Genomic DNA, 21,582 nt, shown 5'->3' on the forward strand with positions numbered 1-21,582 from the left:
CCTATATGCTTTCTGATTATTCCAGGCCATGAGAAACTATCACTATTTTCCCCCTGAACACTTAGAAAATTTTATTTTTACTTCAAATAAAACTAGCAAGAACCAACTCAAAGAGTATTCTTCCTCAATCTAGAACACTTTTAAGGGAAACATTTTCTTATTTTTTTTGATGCAAATTATAATTTTCTTATTGTTACAAAATGTATGAATTATTTTTATAAGCTAAACTGTGGTAGGTCATTCCTCTGCTGGTCATGGAAGGAAGAAATGTCCTACATAGTGGAGGTGATAAACTGAGTTCTCACTGAGACTCAGAATCTCATTTAGTTGTGCTCTGCAAATGATCTGAATGAGAACCAATGGCTTTCTCTGAAAGGGGACTTGAACTTCGTGTGGGATTCAAGAGATTGGAGCTTTGAAACAAGAAGCTATATGCAGCTTACTCAGCTTTTTGGAACATACAGAATAGATGTGGATCTGCTCAAGGGAATGGTGGTTGAAGGCAATATAATGCAAAGTGGAAAGAATCAAGGATATGATGTAATAAAACACCGATATAATATCTATTTCAATTAAGTACTAGTTTTGTGATCTTGACCAAGTCAGAAACATCTCTGAAACTTTGTTTTCCTTTTTGTATGATAAAGAGGTTGGAAGATCTCGAATTCTTATTGATCTATGAATGTTATTTTCAGTTAACAAGATCACATGGTGGGTAAAAAAAATTATGTACAGATAAGAGCTTAAAAACATGAGAAGAAGCTGAGTTTCATTCATTTTAGTAACTGGCTAGTGATAAAATGGACTGGAAGCATAGAAGGTACTCAACAAACATTTGTTGAATGAATGCATCCTGAAAAATGGACTAGACTGCAGAAGTAACGTCATGATACAGTGCTAAGACAAAAGAGATCCTCAGGCTAGGTATGTAGGCGGCAGAGGAAAGAATTTACTGAAGGCAGATAGGAAGAAGTCCTCTTTACTCAGGGGTCAGAATCAGGGAAAAGCTGCAGGAGCCAGGGTAGGTGTAGCATAAAAGTTCTGAAGAGACCAATACCTGTAGGGAAGACTAGCAATCATATTTTAGAGAATTAAGATTCACTATAGAAATGCCTACTCAAATATATGTTAAACAACATGTCTGAACACTTGGGTTTACACTTGAGGCAGCTATAATAAAAGGCAAGGCAAGAAAGGGGAGTGAGGAGCCCAATTAAATCACCATAGGCTTTAGAATTTAACAGACAAGGGTGTAACCAAGCTCCACCATTCACTAATGATACAAATATTGACAAAATATTAATTGTTCTGAGACATCTAGAAACTGAAAATTTTAATTCTGACAAATGAAGATTGTAGTATCTACTTTGTAGATTTCTTTTGAAGATTCGTGAACATATGACAAGGGCCTAAAACATGCCTCAAGTGATTTATTCTTTATTGCTATTTTTATTATTTTTATTGTTACTGTAGATTTTATGCCGAATAAGGTATCAGCCAACTCAATATTCGTCTTGCCTTCAGTGGAAGAACTGTAATTTGTAACAATGGCTTCTTTTTGTATTTTCTTCTGTGTGCTTTTTTTCTCCTTAATGCTCTTTTAAAAGGCCTTTCCTCCCCACCAAAAATTCTACCTTTGCCTTAGTCGCACTGAGGAGGAAAAGGGACCTATGCGCAGCACTCAGTCTAAAGTAGCTTATTGCCTGCAAGGCTATGGGTTGGCCAAGCAGTCCCAGGATCTCAGAGGAACAGAAGAAGCGGGGGAACCGGGGAAGGGCAGACGGAGTCATTGAGGCATGGTTTAAGTGGTCTTTACATGGCTCCACGCAAGAGATGGACTCTACCACATTCAAATGCACTTGGAGCACCTTCTCAGTAAGAGATGATGCCCCCTCAACTGTTTGTTTCCTTGTTTAAACAACACCTTCATGTGAGTGGAGAGTAGGAGGAATCCTGCTTCCTGAAGGTAACTGATTTCATAGTAGGTAAAGTTAGATATGAAGTTAAACTCTTGAATTAAACAGATTAACAATAAAATTAATCCGAGGTTTGTTATGGACAACACATTAATACTGGTAACTTGCCAGTAGATACGCTATAGTCAACAAACAATACAGCTTGTTTACGATTGCTAAATCTAATTTTCAAAGAAATGTCGTTCTGGTAATTGTAAGCAAAACAATTAAAATTGTCTCAGTTTTTAAGTTACTTTAATCTTCAGGAGGTTTTTGAATTCTGTTAGAGACGGGCGGGCCTCATTCTGTCAGGTTGTAACTTAATTCCTCAACTCAAACTTCCCAGATCAAACATTATCAGGACAGGCGACTGTTTTGGTTCAAGGACGATAAAGTATAGGGACAGGGTAGGCCAAGAGTAGAAGACGGAGGGAGAACTGGGTTTCACTTCTAATTTTTGGACCAAGCTTTCGTGGTGAGGAAATTGTTTTCAAGGGCTTAGAACAATCGCAGTTCCACAATCGCCGATAGAAAGTATGATTTCTCTAGAAAAAAAAAGTGTCTTAACCTATGAAGCTGTGTGTGAAGATCAAGTCTAGGGGATACGCTGAGGTCAAGTCATGCGACCAAAGAGCAGAAAACAGAGAGTGCTGCATGCAAGCGTGCTAGGCGTTTGTTTGGTTTGCTTGCCTGCTTAAAGTATCTGCTGGGAGGGATGGCGGCTAGAAGTCAGAGGCATTGACTTGATTTGAGGAACTGGTGAAGCGGAGTCCAGGAGGTGCTGAGGTACTCTAAATAGGAGGATAAGGTATGAGGGAAAACAAGGCTGGAGTCAAACAAAGGCGCCGTTGCGTCGCAGAATGCAACCTGAAGCGGCTCGCGGCTCCCTGGAGGGTAACCGGGGGAGACACAGCCGGGTGGCAGCCAGGCGGAGACCGCAGGAGCCTAGCCTCCCCCGAGGCCCCGCCCCCACGGATCCCCGCCCCCGCAGCTGCGGAACCAATGGGAGCCCGGAATGTTAGCGGGTGGGAGGTGCGGCTGGGTTGCTACAGCCAGAGCTGGGCGGCGGCGGGCGCTGCTGGAGGAGTCTCGCTGAGCTCGGGGCGGTGGCGCAATGGAGGGACTGGAAGGTGAGGCGTTGAAGGGATGCGGGCAGGACGGCTAGAGCGGGCCTGGAACAGCTGGGGACCCTGGACACCAGTAGCAGGAAGGCGAGGGCAGGTTCGGAGCGGCGGACCTCACCGCGTCGCCGCCGCGTCTCCGGGGGCCGGGGCCATGGGGAGCCGGACAGTCCCCGATGCGGTGGAGCGAACGCTCCCGGGCTGCCCCGCCTTAGACGGTCTTCAATTGGGCTTGCCAGCCCGGAGCCAGATCCTGCCTCTGGCAAGATGCCTGCACGTCTCTTCCTACTATTTTCTGATCTTGCTTCACTCCTGAGTGTCCTTTTAGTGATCCCAGTCTCTGGCCAGATTTTGTTTTCCTTGCACTGGACTCTCTCCATTATTGTCCACGGCCTTAACACGGCCAGGCCAGTTTGTGCTGGAGTCCTGGGGTGTGTCTCCAGCCTCGAGCTCCTGACATTCCTTGGCTAGTTTCCCTAGGTAACCGCTTTTTTACATTTCGACAGCATCTTCTGTCGGAGGGATGTCAGAGCATCTCCTAAGGAAGTGTCACTGGCCAGCTTTAGAGCCGGTACAATCGATTATCAGGAGGATTTGATGGCTTATTCACGGCCGCTGAGTGAGGAAGAGCCTGTAATTGATTCCTTATCTTTGGGTTTATCTTTGTACTGTAACCATGACTCCAGATTTTGCTTTGTTCCCAATTCTTTCACTTTTTCTCTATTCTGTTTACTCATTTTATCCTGTGTAATGAAAGCATTCACCTAAAAACAAAGGAAGGAAAAAAACACGGTAACTAGCATTGGCAACAACAATTTCAAGATTTTTTTTGTTTTGATGAAGAACAAACCTTCAGAATTGAAAGATCCTCTTGTCTTGATTTAGCTCCTTTCCCCCTGTCTCCTAGTTTACACGGATTCAGCTGAAATTAAGAATTAGCAGAAGCTTTGAGTCTTGTGTATTGTTGCATGCTAGGGAGTAAAATATTGTACATTGTGTGATGAAGTGAAAAGTGGTAACCGGTAACTTTTTCAGTCACCTAAGTTCACCAAAAAACAGATGTAATAACGTGAGTAGCAGTTTATTTCGTGCTTTTGCTCTGATAAATAAATAATTCTGATAATTTTTCATTTGTGGGCAGCTGCAGTGTGCTATGGCCAAATGAAGGTCTTGTTTTTTGCTTAGGTGTTTTTGGAAGATAATTCAAGTTTCCGTGAAATAAGGAATTGTAATGATAGTGCAGTGTATTTTTTACTTTCAAGATACTTTTGTATCTTGGTGGGATTAAAGCACAGTGGGTAGGAGTATGGGTTCTGGAATTCTCATGAGATTATCATACACAATATGATAAGGTTTTATTACATATTATGTATAAAGTGTTTTTTAACAGTTTGCAGATTTTTATTATTTTATTCAACATTTGTTATTAAGGCAAAGATCATCATCTGATTTTTCACTTACGTATCCTAGGCACCTAAAACAATGCCTGACACAAAGTGGGTACTCAGTAAATATTTGTTGTTAAATAAATGTCTATTACGGGCATCTTTTTAGGTTCTAGGATGCAGCAAAGAATAAAAATGATAAAGATTTACTCTCATCGAACCCACATTTTAGTGGACCTTACATTTTAACAGTGCTAAGATATTACTATTGAAACCTTACTAGGAATGTTTTTAAAATGGAAATCTATTATGATACTCAGTTGGATAGGTGGACAAATAGGATTCTGTATTTATAGGCATGTTTTATGGACCCAGCTTATGATGTTATAGGGCCCAGCTTATGATGTTAATAGTGCTTGCTCTTTACTGTTACATTTTTTTTAAGAAAATAAGATTCTATCATTAACTATAATGTGTTTAATTGTGATAAATCGGGTTGAAATATGTGAAGTTGCCCTAAATTATGTAGGGCAAAACAGTTGAATTCTGGTAATTTCAAGTGGTTCAATTTAATAAAAGTTCTGAGAATTTTCTGTTGAAGTTAGGATGGTGCCTTTCTCCTCTTTCTCCTTCTCCCCCTCCCTCCCCTAAGAGATCACACTTTGCAAGTATCAAACTCTGAGTCTTAAGTTTACCGTTCATTAATTCATTCATCCATTCTTTCATTCTAGAAACATTGATACAGTGATAGATAAAGTAGTTTCTTTCCTCTATTGGAAGTTAAAGTCTAGTACTTTGAAGGTGTCTAATAAATATTACATTGCAGTATCCAGTAAGAAATATTCAAAAGTTTGCTTAATGTGTCAGAATAATTGAGTAAGTATTGTACTCTGGCATTAGACATATGTTTCTAGTTGAAACCAGTTACCAGACATTGATCTTGGCTATAAAACCAGAAAATATATGGACTCTTGAAAATTTCTATTAAAGATAATCTCACTCTTTCTTATAACTTTTACGTTATTTGCATGTAATCATATACCATTTGTTTTACTTTTGGTCTTCTGGGTCTTTATGCTTCTTGAATAGTCAATAGATGAGGTATTAGGCTCAAGCCCTATGCTTTGAAACCAAATACAAGTTATCTATGTTTTTGTAGAATCAATATCTGAGCACTTCTACTTTCTGTGGGTAATTATAGCAAAGCCTTTTCATTCAATAAAATTTGTGCCCTACAAAATCTATCTAAGGATAATAGAAGTAGTTCTAGACTTGGGAGAGTTCTAATCTCTTACAAGCTTTTTTTTTTTTTTGTCGTCAAATGAAGAGATGGTAAAATCTAAGCAGATTTTATCCTTGTATACAGTATTGCCATTCCCTTCATATCCCTAATAAATGGTTATAAAAATTGTGGCAGAGATCCAGGCTGTCCGTTCCTTTTGCAGATTGTTGAGATTATTAGATCTTAGTATTGCCCTCTAAAACTTGATTAGAAGACTGACTGCTCTTCAGTGTAGCCCTTGGTTTAAAGACAGTCACATCTCATCAAAATTTCTGTTTTGTTTTATTTTTTCGTAGTATAAATGTATACTACTTTACTGAATAATTTATCTTTATTCATTTATCTAGCATTTATTGCTTTTTGGTACTGAGTTGGATGCCAGATATTTTAATAGACAGTGTATTGGAGAGGACTGTGTTTGAGTCCTTGCTTTGTTTCTTTTTAGCTCTATGATTTGGTCAGTTTACTTAATCTGAACCCTTATTTTCCCTGCTATGAAAAAAATGGAGCTATTAAATATGTAACTACCTAAATTATATTAAGTATTAAATAATGTAATATATGTAAAACATTTAGCTAAGTGCCTAGTGCATAGGAGGCCCTCTCAGTGTGTGTTTGTTAGATGGAGAAAATCACAAAAAGCATGTTAGCAGGTCCAGTATAGGTAAAACATAGCATGCTTGGGAGGAGAGAAGGAAATACTAAAGCCAAGAGAGAAAGGAATTTAAAGGTGAAAGGGATTCATCAGCAGTGGCTCAGACTATCGAAAGGCCCAGTAGGATAGGGATTCAAAAGAGGGCTTCAGATTTGACCATTAGTAAATTAATAGTAATCAGTTACCTTCCTTTTTAATGTCATTATTATCTCCTTATTAAACAAACTTTCCGTGATTATCCATACTTCTCCAAGACAGCGTTGTGACCATCTTTTCTCCCCTTACTTCGTTCTACCTTCATTGTGGTTATCACCATGTAACATTTTATATATTAGTTTTTATTTGTTTTTTCCTTATTAGATGAGTGAAAGCTCTATAAGATCAGAGTCTTTTTTTTTTTTTTTTTTTTTTTTAATCATCTTTATACCCCTACCTCCTAGAACAGTTTCTGCCTCATGCTAGGTGCTCAACAAATACTTATTGAATCAAGGAATGGATGTATTTCCTTCTTTGTATCTTTCTTTCATTCTTCTTTTTTTTTTTTTTGAGATGGAGTTTTGCTCTTGTTGCCCAGGCTGGAGTGCAATGGCACGATCTTGGCTCACCACAACCTCTGCCTCCCGGATTCAAGCGATTCTTCTGCCTCAGCCTCTGGAGTAGCTGGGATTACAGGCATGTGTCACCACGCCCAGTTAATTTTGTATTTTTAGTAGAGACGGGGTTTCTCCATGTTGGTCAGGCTGGTTTCGAACTCCCGACCTCAGGTGATCCGCCCGCCTTGGCCTCCCAAAGGGCTGGGATTACAGGTGTGAGCCACCGTGCCTGGCAGAATGGTTGTATTTCAATACAGTGCTTGGTCTGATAATGTCTCCCTGCAATTTAGACAGCAAGTGAATGAGAGGTAGGGAAGGACTAAGCAGAAAATGTAAGTTAGTGTTTCAAAAAATGTGCTCCTCAGGACACTGGTGGAGGACATTGGTCTTGGGAGTACAAAGGATTTCTGATAAAATAAATTTGGGGAAATAACAACATATTGTCTCTTTAAGACTAAGGGAGTTCTGCTCTAAGAGAACCCATTTAACTTAGTTTAATCTACCATTTTCCAAACATTTGGCCGTGAAGCAAGGGATTTGAGGATAATTCCTAGTATAAATCATGGGTCATGTTCAGACTGGGTAGGAAGGGACACGCAGCCAGGAATGAGCTTATTAAGAAAAGCAAGTCACTTTGAGATCAAGATAGTAACTTAGAGAAAGGTAGGAAGTAGAATTCTATGGTTAAAGAGGAAACTTGAGAGTTTTAAAGTCCAGAGTTGGTTGTTTAGGCAGTAGTTTTGCCAAACTAGAGTGCAGGTGACTAAAATGCTGTGAAGGATGAAGGTTGTGTGTTGAGTTGGGTAGGCATTGACTAGGTTAAGACAAAAACTCTTCTAGGATGAGCTGAAAAGGGTAAATCTTGTGAGACACTGGAGAATATTGATTTGAAAGTAATTTGATTTTAGAAAGGATACTGGGAAGAAAGTGGTATAACATATTTTGTACTTCAAAGGAAAGGTTTGTTGAGCATTAAAGGAATCAAATGAACGATGATAAAATATAAGACTTACCAGCAGTAAGGAGATAGACATGCCACAAGGGAGGCCAGAACTGTTCTTAATTTCCAAAATTTCTCTGAAAATGTTCTCTCACAGTTCTTAAATGTATGCATTTTAAAATGTCACAACTATTTTAAATAAAATAATTATTTCTCATCACTTACAGTGTTAGATAAAGATACCATTTCAAGTCTTATCATCATGCAGGTTTTGAAGTTGCAAAATATAAGCAACTCATAGTTGCAAAATATAAGCAACTCATAACGGAACCAACAGTGTGTGCCAAATAAATTTTGCATGGAGAAATTGGCTTTTTAAGAGTTCAGGAATATTAAAGTACTTTTTTGACTTGGTTCTATCCATCACCTTGAGTGCTTATTTCAACAGTATTTGCTCTCTGGTACAATATTCACCCCTCTGAATATCACTTTCTCTTGTATTTTTGTAAGCTGCAAAATTTGCTAGTTTTTGCCACTTAGGAAAGGTTAGTGGAATTTGCCTGCATGTCTTGGAAAGTAGTATTTTTTATTTCTGTAGGTTATGAAGCATTTTATATGTAATAGTTGATCCTCTGAAATTTTAAAGTAAATTGAGCAAATATTAGCCTCATTTAACAGTTGTTAAACTGAGTCTGCCTATATGATTAGTCATACATTTTCTTCTACTTCATGTCTTAAAGACTTTTCTAATAAGGAGTTCTTTGCTGTAAGTCCTTTCAGGTTCTCAGTTCTCTGTGTAGATAAGTGGAAATTATTTCCTCAACATGGTATATACTACCTGAAGCATTCATTCTACCATCTGCAATTGGTTTAATCATTCTTATATATAAACTTTATTTAAAAAATCAGTAAGAAAGATGTCTTCTATGTAATTTTCTTGCTAACGTGGTCTTAAGGTAGATTTTGTTAAATTACAGTATGTTACAGATAAAAGGGGACCATATATCATTTAACTTAAATTCCTTATTTTATATAAGAAAATCTAAACCTTAGAAAGCTTAAATATCTTGCCTGGGACTCATAGTTCTCAGTGACAGAGCTGGGGACTTGAAGTCAGATAATATAAGACAAATTCCAGTGCTTTTTCAACTATAGTTGTCATGTCTTTTAATGAATTTAATTAGAGCAAAATGTGGCTTTTGACTCTGAGGCCTAAGGTATTTATCATAATCTGGGTAGAAGGTTCCATTAATATGTTTTTTAAAAATTATTTTAGTAATAAAATTTATATCCAGGCACATGATGATTATTTTAATTTTAATTGAGTGAAAGGTGCAGCCACATTATTATTTAATTAGCTGCGTGTGTGAGGTCAGACTATTTTAACCCCTTGGTCCAATTAATCTTAATATAAGTATTACATGTATAAAATAACAATTCAAATAATACATATAGTTTGCATAACTAGGTAATCTTAACCTTATAGCAGTATACTTTCTGTTATCTGGTGATAAAGAAAAAATGATTTTTTCTTACCCTAGACTCTTCAGATCAACTCAGTATGCCACTTAACTGATCACCAGCAGTATTTTTTCATGCCTTGGAGATTAATAAGATAAATTTTGTTTTTAAGGTTTAGTAATTTACCATAGAGATAACCTTTAAGGTAAAAGAACATGACAAATTGATTTGTTTAAAATAATTACAAGAAAACTACATATTTTCAACTAATCAGCTTGGTTATCCTTAAATTATGACTTTTCTGTGTTAATTCTGGTCTTTTTGCCCACTGATAACTCTTAAGCCCATTTTAATTGATAATTTTGCTTACTTCAAAATACAGTAAGAAGTATTTTTTACAGCAACTGACAACTTACCAATGAAACTAAAGAAAACATGACAATGTGAAGTTTCACAATTTAAATTATAGAAATTATTTTAATTTTTTTAAAAAATTTTACTTTAAGTTCTGGGATACATGTGCAGAATGTGCAGGTTTGTTACATAGGTATACATGTGCCATCGTGGTTTGTTGCACCCATCAACCTGTCATCTAGGTTTTAAGCCCCACATGCATTAGATATTTGTCCTAATGCTCTCCCTCCTCTTGCCCCCTACGCCCTGACAGGCCCTGGTGTGTGATGTTCGCCTCCCTGTGTCCATGTGTTCTCATTGTTCACCTCCCACTTATGAATGAGAACATGTGGTGTTTGATTTTCTGTTCCTGTGTTAGTTTGCTGAGAATGATGGTTTCCAGCTTCATCCATGCCCCTGCAAAGGACATGAACTCATTCTTTTTTATGACTGCATAGTATTCCATGGTGGATATGTGCCACATTTTCTTCATCCAGTCTATCATTGATGGGCATTTGGGTTGGTTCTAAGTCTTTGCTATTGTAAATAGTGCTGCAGTAAGCATACGTGTGCATGTGTCTTTGTAGTAGAATGATTTATAATTCTTTGGGTATATATCCAGTAATGGGATTGCTGGGTCAAATGGTATTTCTGGTTCTAGATCCTTGAGGAATCACCACACTGACTTCCACAATGGTTGAATTAATTTACACTCCCACCAACAATGTAAAAGTGTTCCTATTTCTCCACATCTTCTCCAGCATCTGTTGTTTCCTGACTTTTTAATAATCGCCATTCTAACTGGCATAAAATGATATTCTGTTTTAGAGAATGAAAGCGTTGTCAAAATTGGAGAATTGTTACCTTCCTACTGGGTAGAAGTTCCCTCCATAGGTCTTGACATCAACACACATGCACATGTTGTATTTTGTCAATTACAGCGCTATGCTCTATGACCAGCTAATATTAGAAGACATTATAAATGTATATATATGTTATATATATATATCTTTATTTTGGGTGAAGTAATTGCATTCTTTTCCAAAAAAGATTTCTTTGGGGTATAATTGCTTTTAAATTATCCCCAAATAGCATTATTTTAAAATGGGATTGTATGTGTTTATGCCTTATAGTGATAATAATTTTCTTTTTTAAAAAAATGTTTAAACATGTTTGATAGCTTGTGGAAATTAATGTCAAGAACTGGATTTTATTATATGGTAATATTCTGGTTGCTGTTATGTTTTAATTTTTTTGTATAAAAAATAAGAGATGATTTGGTTCTTAGATCTATTTAATAAGTAAGTAATAGAGATTATGTTAGCTTTATGAGAACAATAATTGTGTTATTCTGTCCTTGTGTTAATATTACTTAATGCATGCTTAGTATGTAGTTTTTCTATGTGCTGAATTTATTTTTCTCAATAGTTAATTTTTATAAGATTTTGCTTTGTCATCTATTTAACAAGTAGATAAGCAAATACACTTTTAAGTATAATATGTGGTGCTTTTTAATATTTTTTATTGATGAATTTTAAAATCATTCCTTATGTAAAAGAATACATGAAAACTATAAGCAAATTTAGTAGATTAGTTAGCATGTGATGTTACTTAGACCATCATTTTGAAGACATTCTTATCTAAATGAACCTAATGGTTTCCGTTTAGTAACTCTGGATTGTTAGTGGACTTAAGTGATCCAGATAAATGAGATGCTCTCCCTAAATAGCTTAGCTCCTGGTGTTGGAGAAGGACAAATCAGGCAAGTCTTAGCTTTGCTTTTGTAGTATTGACTGCTTAACTGCCACCACACAACATTGCCTCCATCTGAGATGACAAGTAGTCACTATCCACCAGTCAAATAGGGCAGTGGAGTAACAGGAAAATGAGAAAACGAAACAATTCTTCTGTTACTGTATTTGAATGCAATCTTACTAATATCTATTTTGGTTTGCCTGTTTAGTTCTCCGTGAACTCACTAAATGTCTTGGACCAGGTTATATGGAGTCATAATTGTACTTTAAAAAATTAGTTTGTTACTTCCAAAGGAAAATGTTTTTCTATTTGTCTTTCATATGATAAAAGAATTTCAGCATCTCTAAAATATTCAGCAGAAACTAAGGGGAAAATGTTACATGTTTAAGTATTATTTTTAGGAAATTACAGGTATGAAAACAAGTTTATGTTTTATATTTGGAAATAAAATAAAATGACAAAATGAATTATGTAGAGTCACAAAGAATGTAGTTTCTTTTTTTTTTTTTTTCTTTTTAGTAATAACATTTGTTGTATTCAGGTACATGATAGTTATATTAATTTTGTTAATAACTGAGTGAAAGTTGTAGCTACCTCTTTATTTAATTTTGTTTGTAAGGTCAGAATATCTCCATTTACTAGTCCACTGACTCTTTATAAGTTGTATATGTAAAAAATAATAATTCATATGATACATGTAATTGCATAACTAGGTGATAGCATTGCACTTTCTGTTTGGTGATAAACAAAATAAGATTCCTTTTGTTCTATATACTTCAAATCATTGGAGGAAGTCGCTGAACTGATCACTAATGGTATTTCTTCATGCCTTGGAAATTAATAAGATAAGTTTTGTTCTTAAAATGTAGTAATTTACCATAGAGATAGCCTGTAAGTTAAGAGAATATGACAAATTGATTTGCTTAAAATAATTACAAGAAAATTAGATATTCCCAACAGTATTAGTTTGGATATCTTTAAATCATGACTCTTGCATATTTATCTTGACCTTTTTCACCACTGATAACTAAGTATTATGCTCCTTTTAATAGATAATTTTGCTTATTTCAAAATGCAGTAAAACATTTTTCACAAAAACTGATAATTTACCTATAAAACTAAAAGATTAAAATGTGAAGTTTCACAATTTTAAGTTATAGAAATTATTTATTAAATTCCTTCCTGTTTTAGAGAATGGAGGTGTTGTCCAAGTTGGAGAATTGTTACCTTGCAAGATTTGTGGAAGAACATTCTTTCCAGTAGCATTAGTGAGTAGACTGATTTTGTACCTTTATGGTTTTACAGATCTGTAATTGTTCAATAATTCTGGTCAATTCTCATGGGAAGAACTTATGTGGAACAGTTTTTCAAGAGTTAATGGGTAATATTCTTTGTTCAAGGGTCTTGATTTCAGCTATGCCATTCTTCCAGAATGCTTTCTTTCCTTCAGAATTTGGTCTTCAGAACTCTTCTATTAAAGTTTAAAGTTATTCCTAGTTTTATGAGACTCTTACCAAAAACAAACAAAATCACAACAAACGAAATCAGATACCTTAGAAATAAGTAATTATTTGCAGATACAAAATAATATAATGTCTGGAATTTGCTTTATAGGACTTCAGAAAAAAATCAGGGATAGGTGAAACAAAATTGTTCAAATATTGGTAACTGTTGAAGCTGGGTGGTAAGTAGTAAAAGGGAATTAATTATCCTTTTTTGTCACCTCTTATGTTTGAAATGTTTCAAAGAAAAATATTTTTTCAATGTAAAAGTACACCTGAAATTTTTTATGCGTTCTTTAGATATGTTAGCTACTTAGTAAGTACAAATAAAAACGCTTTTAACTAATCTTAATAAAAATTACCTAATTAAATAGGGAATAATAAAAATTATGCCTATGTACTTTACATATTTTAATTTCAAACACAAATACACATTTATTAATACTTTGATGTAAGACAGGATTTTTCTGTGAATATGGATCTGCTGATTAAAGTTCTGCCCTATTCCGCTGTGCATCCTCTTACTTTTTCTAGTTTGTTTGTTTAAAGCAAAGTGAGGAATTAATGATCCAAAATGTCCTTCTGACTGTAAGAACCTTTTAAATAATGATGGCTTTTTTGTAATCTTTTAAAAACATCTTGCCCACACATTCAGTGATTTTTTTTCTTATCAATTTATTATTTTTCAGAGTGTTCAGCTAAATTTCACAGCAAAAAAAAAAAAAAAAAAAAAAAAACCTTTTTCTGCTCTCTTTTATGTGGTATTTAACTTAATAATGTTATAACAACTAAAACTTGAGTTATGTTGGGAAACAAGCACCACATACACTTGACATATATAACTTAATAAGGAACATATATACGTGGGTCCACTAGGTAGTCATCTGCTATCCTCATTTTAAAAAAAAATACTTAAGAGCTGTAATTATAGTGCTTGTTTGTTGAAATGAAAAACTGAAAATAAGTATGTAAAGCAGTTGATTGCTAATTGTGTACTGAAAGCCTAAGAGACTCCAAGACACCAAATAATCCAGTTTTGAGGTTTTGTTTTTCCCAGAGAAAGTTTGACAGTTCTACCTTCTTTAGTGTTTATGAAAATACAAAAGAAAAAAGTGTATTTAGTGTACCGATGTCATCAGTCATCGTGGTTAATATATTGGAGGGAAAATGTTTATCCAGTTGGTTTACTGGAGGTCATTTAAGACAGCTTCCATTCTAACGTCCCTAAACTGAATAACTGAATAAATGAATGAATGGACAACTCCATAAAAACAAACAAACAAACAAAAAACCTGTAGGAGTTTTAAACACTAGATAGCTCAAGAAAAATCCTAGGTGAAGAAAACTGCTAAGTTTGAGTTCCAGAAGGGAGGAAAAGAATTAGTATGAGGGAAGGACACAAATCAGACCACCTGTCCTATTAGTTTGTGTTAACTTTATATTAGCATACTACTATTATGTTAACTTTAGTAATCCAAACTACTACTCTTACGTTAACTTTTGTAATCCTAAAACTAATGTATTCTTTGTATTTTCTTTTTCTAGTATCTATGTTCAGGTATTTAATGGAGACTTTTTTTTTTTTTTTTCCAGTGTAGTAATTTTGACTTTGTTACTTTTTCTTAGTGTTACAGGACAGAGAAATAATGTTACAGGAAAAGGGTCCCAATGGAGACCCTAAAAGAGAGTTTTTGGATTTTGCACACAAGTTGAGGGCGAGTTCGCAGTGCAAAGTGAAAGCAAGTTTTTTAAGAAAGTGATGAAAGAACTGGTACTCTATAGACAGAGCAGCCCTGAGGGCTGCTGGTTGCCCATTTTTATGGTTATTTCTTGATGATATGCTAAACAAGGGGTGGATTATTCATGCCTCCTCTTTTTAAAACATATAGGGTAAGTTCCTGATGTTACCATGGCATTTGTAAACTGTCATGGCACTGGTGGGAGTGTAGCAGTGAGGCTGACCAGAGGTCACTCTCGTCACCATTGTGCTTTTGGTGGGTTTTGTCTGGTTCCTTTACTGCAACCTATTTTATTAGAAAGATCTTTATGACCTGTATTTTGTGCTGATCTCCTATCTTATCCTGTGACTTAGAATGCCGTAACCATCTGGGAATGCAGCCCAGTAGGTTTCAGCCTCATTTTACCCAGCTCCTGTTTAAGATGGAATTGCTCTGGTTCACACACTTCTGACATTAGTAATGTACAAACTAGGAGAAGAATATTAAATAACTTAATGAAATGTTAGAATAGTGTTTATAATTTTTTTTTTTTTAACGAGAAAGATAACTTAGAGCATGCATTATACATACCTTTTACAACTTAACTTTTGGTTAAGGCAAGGTGTATCTTATTTATTTATTATTTTGTATTCAGATTTTTCATTTGGCCTCAGATTTTTAAACTGGTCTCAATGTAAATAAAGTTCTCTAGTCTTACCTTCTGTAGAAAAGATAATGATAGGCTACATTTCTTTTTCTTAACAGAAAAAACATGGACCCATTTGCCAGAAAACTGCTACTAAAAAACGGAAGACTTTTGATTCAAGCAGACAGAGAGCTGAAGGAACTGATATTCCAACAGTGAAACCTCTCAAACCAAGGGTAACTATATAATCTTTTGAACAGTATGAACCTTGGTGTTATGTATGTTGAAAAATATTATATTATCTGTTACATTAAGATTAAGAATAAGCACAATTATCTGCTACATTAAGATTAAAGAATAAATACAATTATATGTTTAGAAATTATCAGAAGCTTATAAAACAAATTTTATTTTAAACAATAAGCTTTTGAACTTCAAAGGAGAGAGCAAGGTGTGGTCTCAAACTCCATCAATTACAGTGAGATTTTTATAGCATTGGAGAGCCAATTGCTGTCCCACATTCTTTTCAAGTCATTATTAAAAGCTTTCAGTATAAGTTAAATTCTTATTTATTACATCTTCTACCATTATGATAATCTCTACATCCAGAAAGTTAAGCAATTATTTACAGGCATTTTAGCATAACAGATACTGCTTATTTTGACATATCGATTGCCAGGATTTGTAATCTGTATAATGTTTCTAAGGAAAAGTTTTATCAGTTGTTCAGTGTCCAGATATAGTTATTGTCAGTTTATTTTCTTTCTTGAAACCAAAGCAATGAACCTATTGTGATAATCTCTCCTTAATATCTGTCATATATTATAGTAATCCCTTGGTATTTGTGGGAGATTGGTTCCAGGACCCACCTCTGATATCAGTATCTGTGGATACTCAAACTCCTTATGGCATAATACTTATACACATCCTCCCATATACTTTATGTCTAGATTACCTATAATTTAATGCAATGTAAATAGTTGTTGAATTGTGTCTTTAATGTTTGTTAATTTTTATTGTTACATGGTTGTTTACTTTTTCCCTGAATGTTTCTGATTCATGGTTGGTTGAATCCATGGATGCGCAAGCCATGAATGTGGAACCCATGAGTAGTAAGGGCCAACTACGTATTGCTAGGAGTAAATTACTTATGTACTTATTCAGCATAGTTGTGAAGCATCGTTTGAGTGAAATGGTCTAAGCTAAGTACCTGATTGAATAGGTTTTTGAAACAAAATCCTACTGTTAATGATAATAACTTCTTCCAGTGGTATAAGAACATTTTTCTATGGGGAAATTAATCTTACTAATAAAAAATCATTTGATGATAGAAAAATTAGATGTTCATTTTTATTTTTACTGTGAACATTTAAAGTAAGGATGGTAAGGTTTGAATAAACTACATAAATCAATATATGATGTTTTTCTTAGGTACCTGCTACCTATATTAGCCTTAACTTGCTTTGGTAGATAAAATTGCCAAATCTTTGGAGGCAGTACAATATAGTGCGTGCTAAATTGGCTCAAGAATCATACTGTCTGAATTTAACCTTCACTTTGCTACATGCCGTATTATTCTGAGCAAGTTATTTATTGTAATTATGCTTCTGTTCTCTGTAAAATGGTGATAGTAGTAGTATTTATCTTGTGTGGTTATTGTAGGGATTACATAAGATTATCCATGGTGATTTCAATGAATATTAGTCATCCTGTTTCTTTTATAAGGAATTGGGGTTGTAAACTTAAAAACTGAATCATAGGAAAAAGCAAAGTGAAAACCATTGCTTTGAATTAAGTGTTCATTGCCCTGTTACCTAAAACTGTGGCCCACAGAGCAGTAATAGCGGCAGTATTTGGGAACTTGTTAGTCATGCAGAATCTCAGCCTCCTCCCAAACATACTGAATTAGAATCATTTTAAGAACATCCTTGGGTGAGTCATATGCATATTAAAGTCATATGCATATTAAAGTTTGAGAAGCAGTGTCTTAGAAGCTTTGTATGTTGTAAGTGTAGTTCTTAATATATTTACCTGTATCAAGAAAATCCTACAAAATCATAAGCAGAGTGGGCAAAGCAAATACAAACTTCATTTTTGGAAAAACAAAAGGTAGGCATAATTCATAGATTACCAAATATACGTAAGGACTGCCCCAAAGCAGTTGAAATCCAGGAGAAATTACCCATAAGAGGAGGTATAGGAAATTGCTTGGGGGCCTGTGGCTGGATTCTGGAAAGATTTCCAGAATCTACCTTAAAGGTGAGGGGTTTCCTCATCTTAAAAGTGATTCCTTAAAGGTGAGAGATCTTATCAGATAGTATCTTTATCTATTGTTTAGTACAACCAAGGCAGAAACTGGGAGGAGCTGAAGGAATTTGGATAGCTACCAGCTGGAATGAGCAGGGCTGAAATTGTATAAAAGCCAGGAGGGAGAGAATGGTGGGAGTGGGAATAAATTGTTGAGGAGGCCTAGTATCAGAGGCCCTTAGAAAACATTAGTGAAAATACCTTTCCTGAAGATGAACGGCCTGACCTAAAAGGCTGTGACTTTTTTTTTTTTTTTGAAGTGATTCTCATAGGATCTGAGGGAAGCAGGGTGTAATTACACAGACACCTTATTTGCAGGAACTAGTCTGAATCTGTTGCAATAGAGAGGAGAGCTGCTGGTTTGTATAGCTACCCTGGGCCTCTCCTCCCAAAAACTTCTTGCAAATAGCTGAACCAGGAAATCTATGCTGAATAGTAGAAGTGAATAATAGAAGTGATGAATAATAGAAAGTATATTAGCTCAGCATTGATAAAAGATGCTATGAGATAAAAGGTACAAAAAAACAGCAAAACTTGCCAGTAGATGAGTAATAATCATAGAGCAGATGAATGTTATGATCAGATATTTTGCTATAAAATAAGAAACTTTAAAAAGTTAGTAATCTCAAACATCTAAATTTGCTGACATTTAGGATTTTTGCATTTATATATGTAATTCTTCTTTTTGTCAGAGTTTTGCTGCTCTCAGAACAGTATCTGGAAAGTTGTTTCGTTGTTTTCTATTCTCTGAATTATATGTCTACAAAAAGTAAAAATTAAGGGCAGCTGAGCCAGGAGGTTTCTTTGTGGGAAGGAAAATATTTTCTAAGATAAATATGACTATTTTGATTTTATATTTGTTCTGGTATCTGTTTTGTTGTGTTTTCCAAGGACATTGCCCATTTTGTCATAATTATCAAATTTATTGGCATACAGTTTCTTTATAGTATCTTCTTGCCTTTCTCATATTTGTGTATTATTTTTCATTCCTTAATAATTTGAGTTCTCTTTTTTCCTTTTTGTTTCTTTTTTTTCTTTTTTCTTTTTTTTTTTTGAGACAGAGATCTTACTATGTTGACCAGGCTGGTGTTGAACTCTTGGCCTCAGGTGATTTCTCCCACTTTTACCTCACAAAATGTTGGGATTACAGGCATGAGACATCATACCCAGCCATCTTTTAAAGTACCATCTTTTGACTTTGTGGATTCAACACATAATTCTTGATTTTAAAAATATAGACATAATAGGAATAGTTGGATATCACAATAATATTACAAAATAAATCTCTGTAGCATGTGAGCCAGCATCATGTTTAGTGGAGGACACTAGAGGCGGTTCCCATTAAATCAAGGAGAAAGTTAAACTGTAACCAGTAAGTGCCAGCTGATACAGTTAGATAAGAAGAAATTAGACGCCTAGATGTATTAGTCCATTTTCCTACTGCTATTAAGAAATACTGAAGACTGGGTAATTTATAAAGAAAAAGAGGTTTAATGGACTCACAGTTCTATGTGGCTGGGGAGGCCTTACATCATGGTGGAAGGTGAAGAAGGAATAGTCACATCTTCCATGGCAGCAGACAAAAGCACGTGTGCAGGGAAACTTCCCTTTTTAATAAAACCATCAGATCTTGCAAGAATTATTCACTATCACAAGCACAACACAGGAAAAACCTGCCCCCGTGATTCAGTTACTTCCTAACGGGTTCCTCCCACAACCTGTGGGGGATTATGAGAACTACAATTCAAGATGAGATTTGTATGGGGACACCGCCAAACCATATAATTCCGTCCCTGGCCACTCCCAAATTTCACGTCCTCACATTTCAAAACCAATCATGCCTTCCCAACAGTCCCCAAAGTTTGGCTTAACTCATTTCAGGATTAAGTCTAAAGTCCACAATTCAAAGTCTCATCTAAGACAAGGCAAGTTTCTGCCTGTTAGTCTCTAAAATCAAAAACAAGTTAGTTACTTCCTAGATACAACAGGGATACAGGCATTGGGTAGATACACCCATTCTAAATCAGAGAAACTGGCCAAAACAAAGGGGTCACAGGCTCCATGCAAGTCTGAAATCCATTAGGGCGGTCATTAAACCTTAAAGCTCTGAAACTTTGACTCCGTGTCTCACATCCAGGTCATGCTGGTTCTAAAGGTGGGCTCCCATGGCCTTGGGCAGGGACTCCAATCTCATATTTCCCTTCTGCAGTGCCCTAGCAGAGGTTCTCCATGAGAGCCCCACCCCTGCAGCAAACTTCTTCCTGGACATCCAGGTGTTTCCATACATTCTCTGAAATCTAGGCAGAGGTTCCCAAACCTCAACTCTTGATTTCTATGCACCTGCAGGCTCAACACCATGTGGAAGCTGCCAAAGCTTGTGGCTTGCACCTCTGGAAGCCATGGCTCTACTTGTACCTTTGTCCCTTTTAGCCATGCTTAGAGCAGCTGGGACGCAGGGCACCGAGTCCCTAGGCTGCACACAGTAGGGGGACCCTTGACCTGGCCTAGGAAATAATTTTTCCCTTCTAGGCCTCTGAACCTGTGATGGGAGGGGCTGCCATGAAGGTCTCTGATGTGCCCTGGAGACATTTTCCCCTTTGTCTTGGTGATTGATATTCCATTCCTTATTACTTATACAAATTTCTGCAGCAGGCATGAATCTCTCCCTAGAAAATGGTTTTCTTTTCTATTACATTGTTAGACTGTAAATTTTCCAAACTTGTATGTTCTGCTTCCTCTTGAATGCTTTGCTCCCCAGAAATTTCTCCCACCAGAAACCCTAAATCATCTTTCCCAAGTTTAAAGCCACAGATCTCTATGGCAAGAGCAAAACGCTGCCAGTCTCTTTGCTAAAGCATAACAGGAGTCACCTTTGCTCCATTTCCCAACAAGTTCTTCATCTCCATCTGTGATCACCTTAGCCTGGACTTTGTTGTCCATATCACTATTAGCATTTTGGTCAGATCCATTCAACAAGTTTCTAGGAAGTTCCAGACTTTCCCACATTTTTCTCTCTTCTTCTGATCCCTCCAAACTGTTTCAGCCTCTGCTTGTTACCCAGTTCCAAAGTTGCTTACACATTTTGGGTTATCTTAATAGCAGTACCCCACTCCACCAGTACCAACTTACTGTATTCGTCCATTTTCGTACTGCTATGAAGAAATGCCTGAGACTGGGCAATTTATAAAGAAAAAGAGGTTTAACGGACTCACAGTTTCACATGTCTGGGGAGGCCTCACAATCATGGTGGAAGGTGAAGAATGATCAAAGGCACATCTTACATGATGGCAGACAAGAGCGTGTGTGCAGGGAATCTGCCCTTTGTAAAACCATCAGATCTCATGAGACTTATTCACTGTCATGAGAACGGCACAGGGAAAACATGCCCCCGTGATTCAATTACCTCCCACCGAGTACCCCCCATAACACGTGGGGATTATGAGAGCTACAATTCAAGATGAGATTTGGGTGGGGCACAGCCAAACTATATCAATAGATGTTTGAAAAGACTAGGTAAAACCATCATTATTAGAAGATATGATATACCTGGAAAACCCAAGAGAATTAAGTGAGAAATTACTACAAACAATAGGAGTAAAGGGAAGTAATGTGGTAGGTTACTATGCAAAAATTACTAAGCTTCATATACTCAGCAAACAGGCTCTTGAGACATAACAATGAGGAAAGGACCCTCTGCAAAAGAACAACACAAGGTATGAAATACTTAGGAGTAAATGGCCGGGCGTGGTGGCTCAAGCCTGTAATCCCAGCATTTTGGGAGGCCGAGACGGGCGGATCACAAGGTCAGGAGATCGAGACCATCCTGGCTAACATAGTGAAACCCCGTCTCTACTAAAAAATACAAAAAA

The 21,582-nt window shown here is 36.1% G+C and overlaps 1 protein-coding gene across 3 annotated transcripts in view; it reads left to right on the top strand.

Annotated features, from left to right (window-relative positions):
- The first annotated feature begins 2,967 nt into the window (after positions 1-2,967).
- ZC2HC1A (zinc finger C2HC-type containing 1A) overlaps positions 2,968-21,582 on the top strand; it is a 53,658-nt gene continuing 35,043 nt past the window's right edge. For all 3 annotated transcript variants that reach the window (XM_025394816.1, XM_025394818.1, XM_025394817.1), the window contains exons 1-3: positions 2,968-3,085; positions 12,732-12,808; positions 15,526-15,642. In XM_025394816.1, the coding sequence (XP_025250601.1) occupies positions 3,070-3,085; positions 12,732-12,808; positions 15,526-15,642 (210 nt within the window). In that variant the 5' untranslated portion in view covers positions 2,968-3,069. The remainder of the gene's footprint in view (positions 3,086-12,731; positions 12,809-15,525; positions 15,643-21,582) is intronic.

This window comes from Theropithecus gelada, chromosome 8, assembly GCF_003255815.1.
Source record: "Theropithecus gelada isolate Dixy chromosome 8, Tgel_1.0, whole genome shotgun sequence".
In the NCBI taxonomy this organism is placed as follows: Eukaryota; Metazoa; Chordata; class Mammalia; order Primates; family Cercopithecidae; genus Theropithecus; species Theropithecus gelada.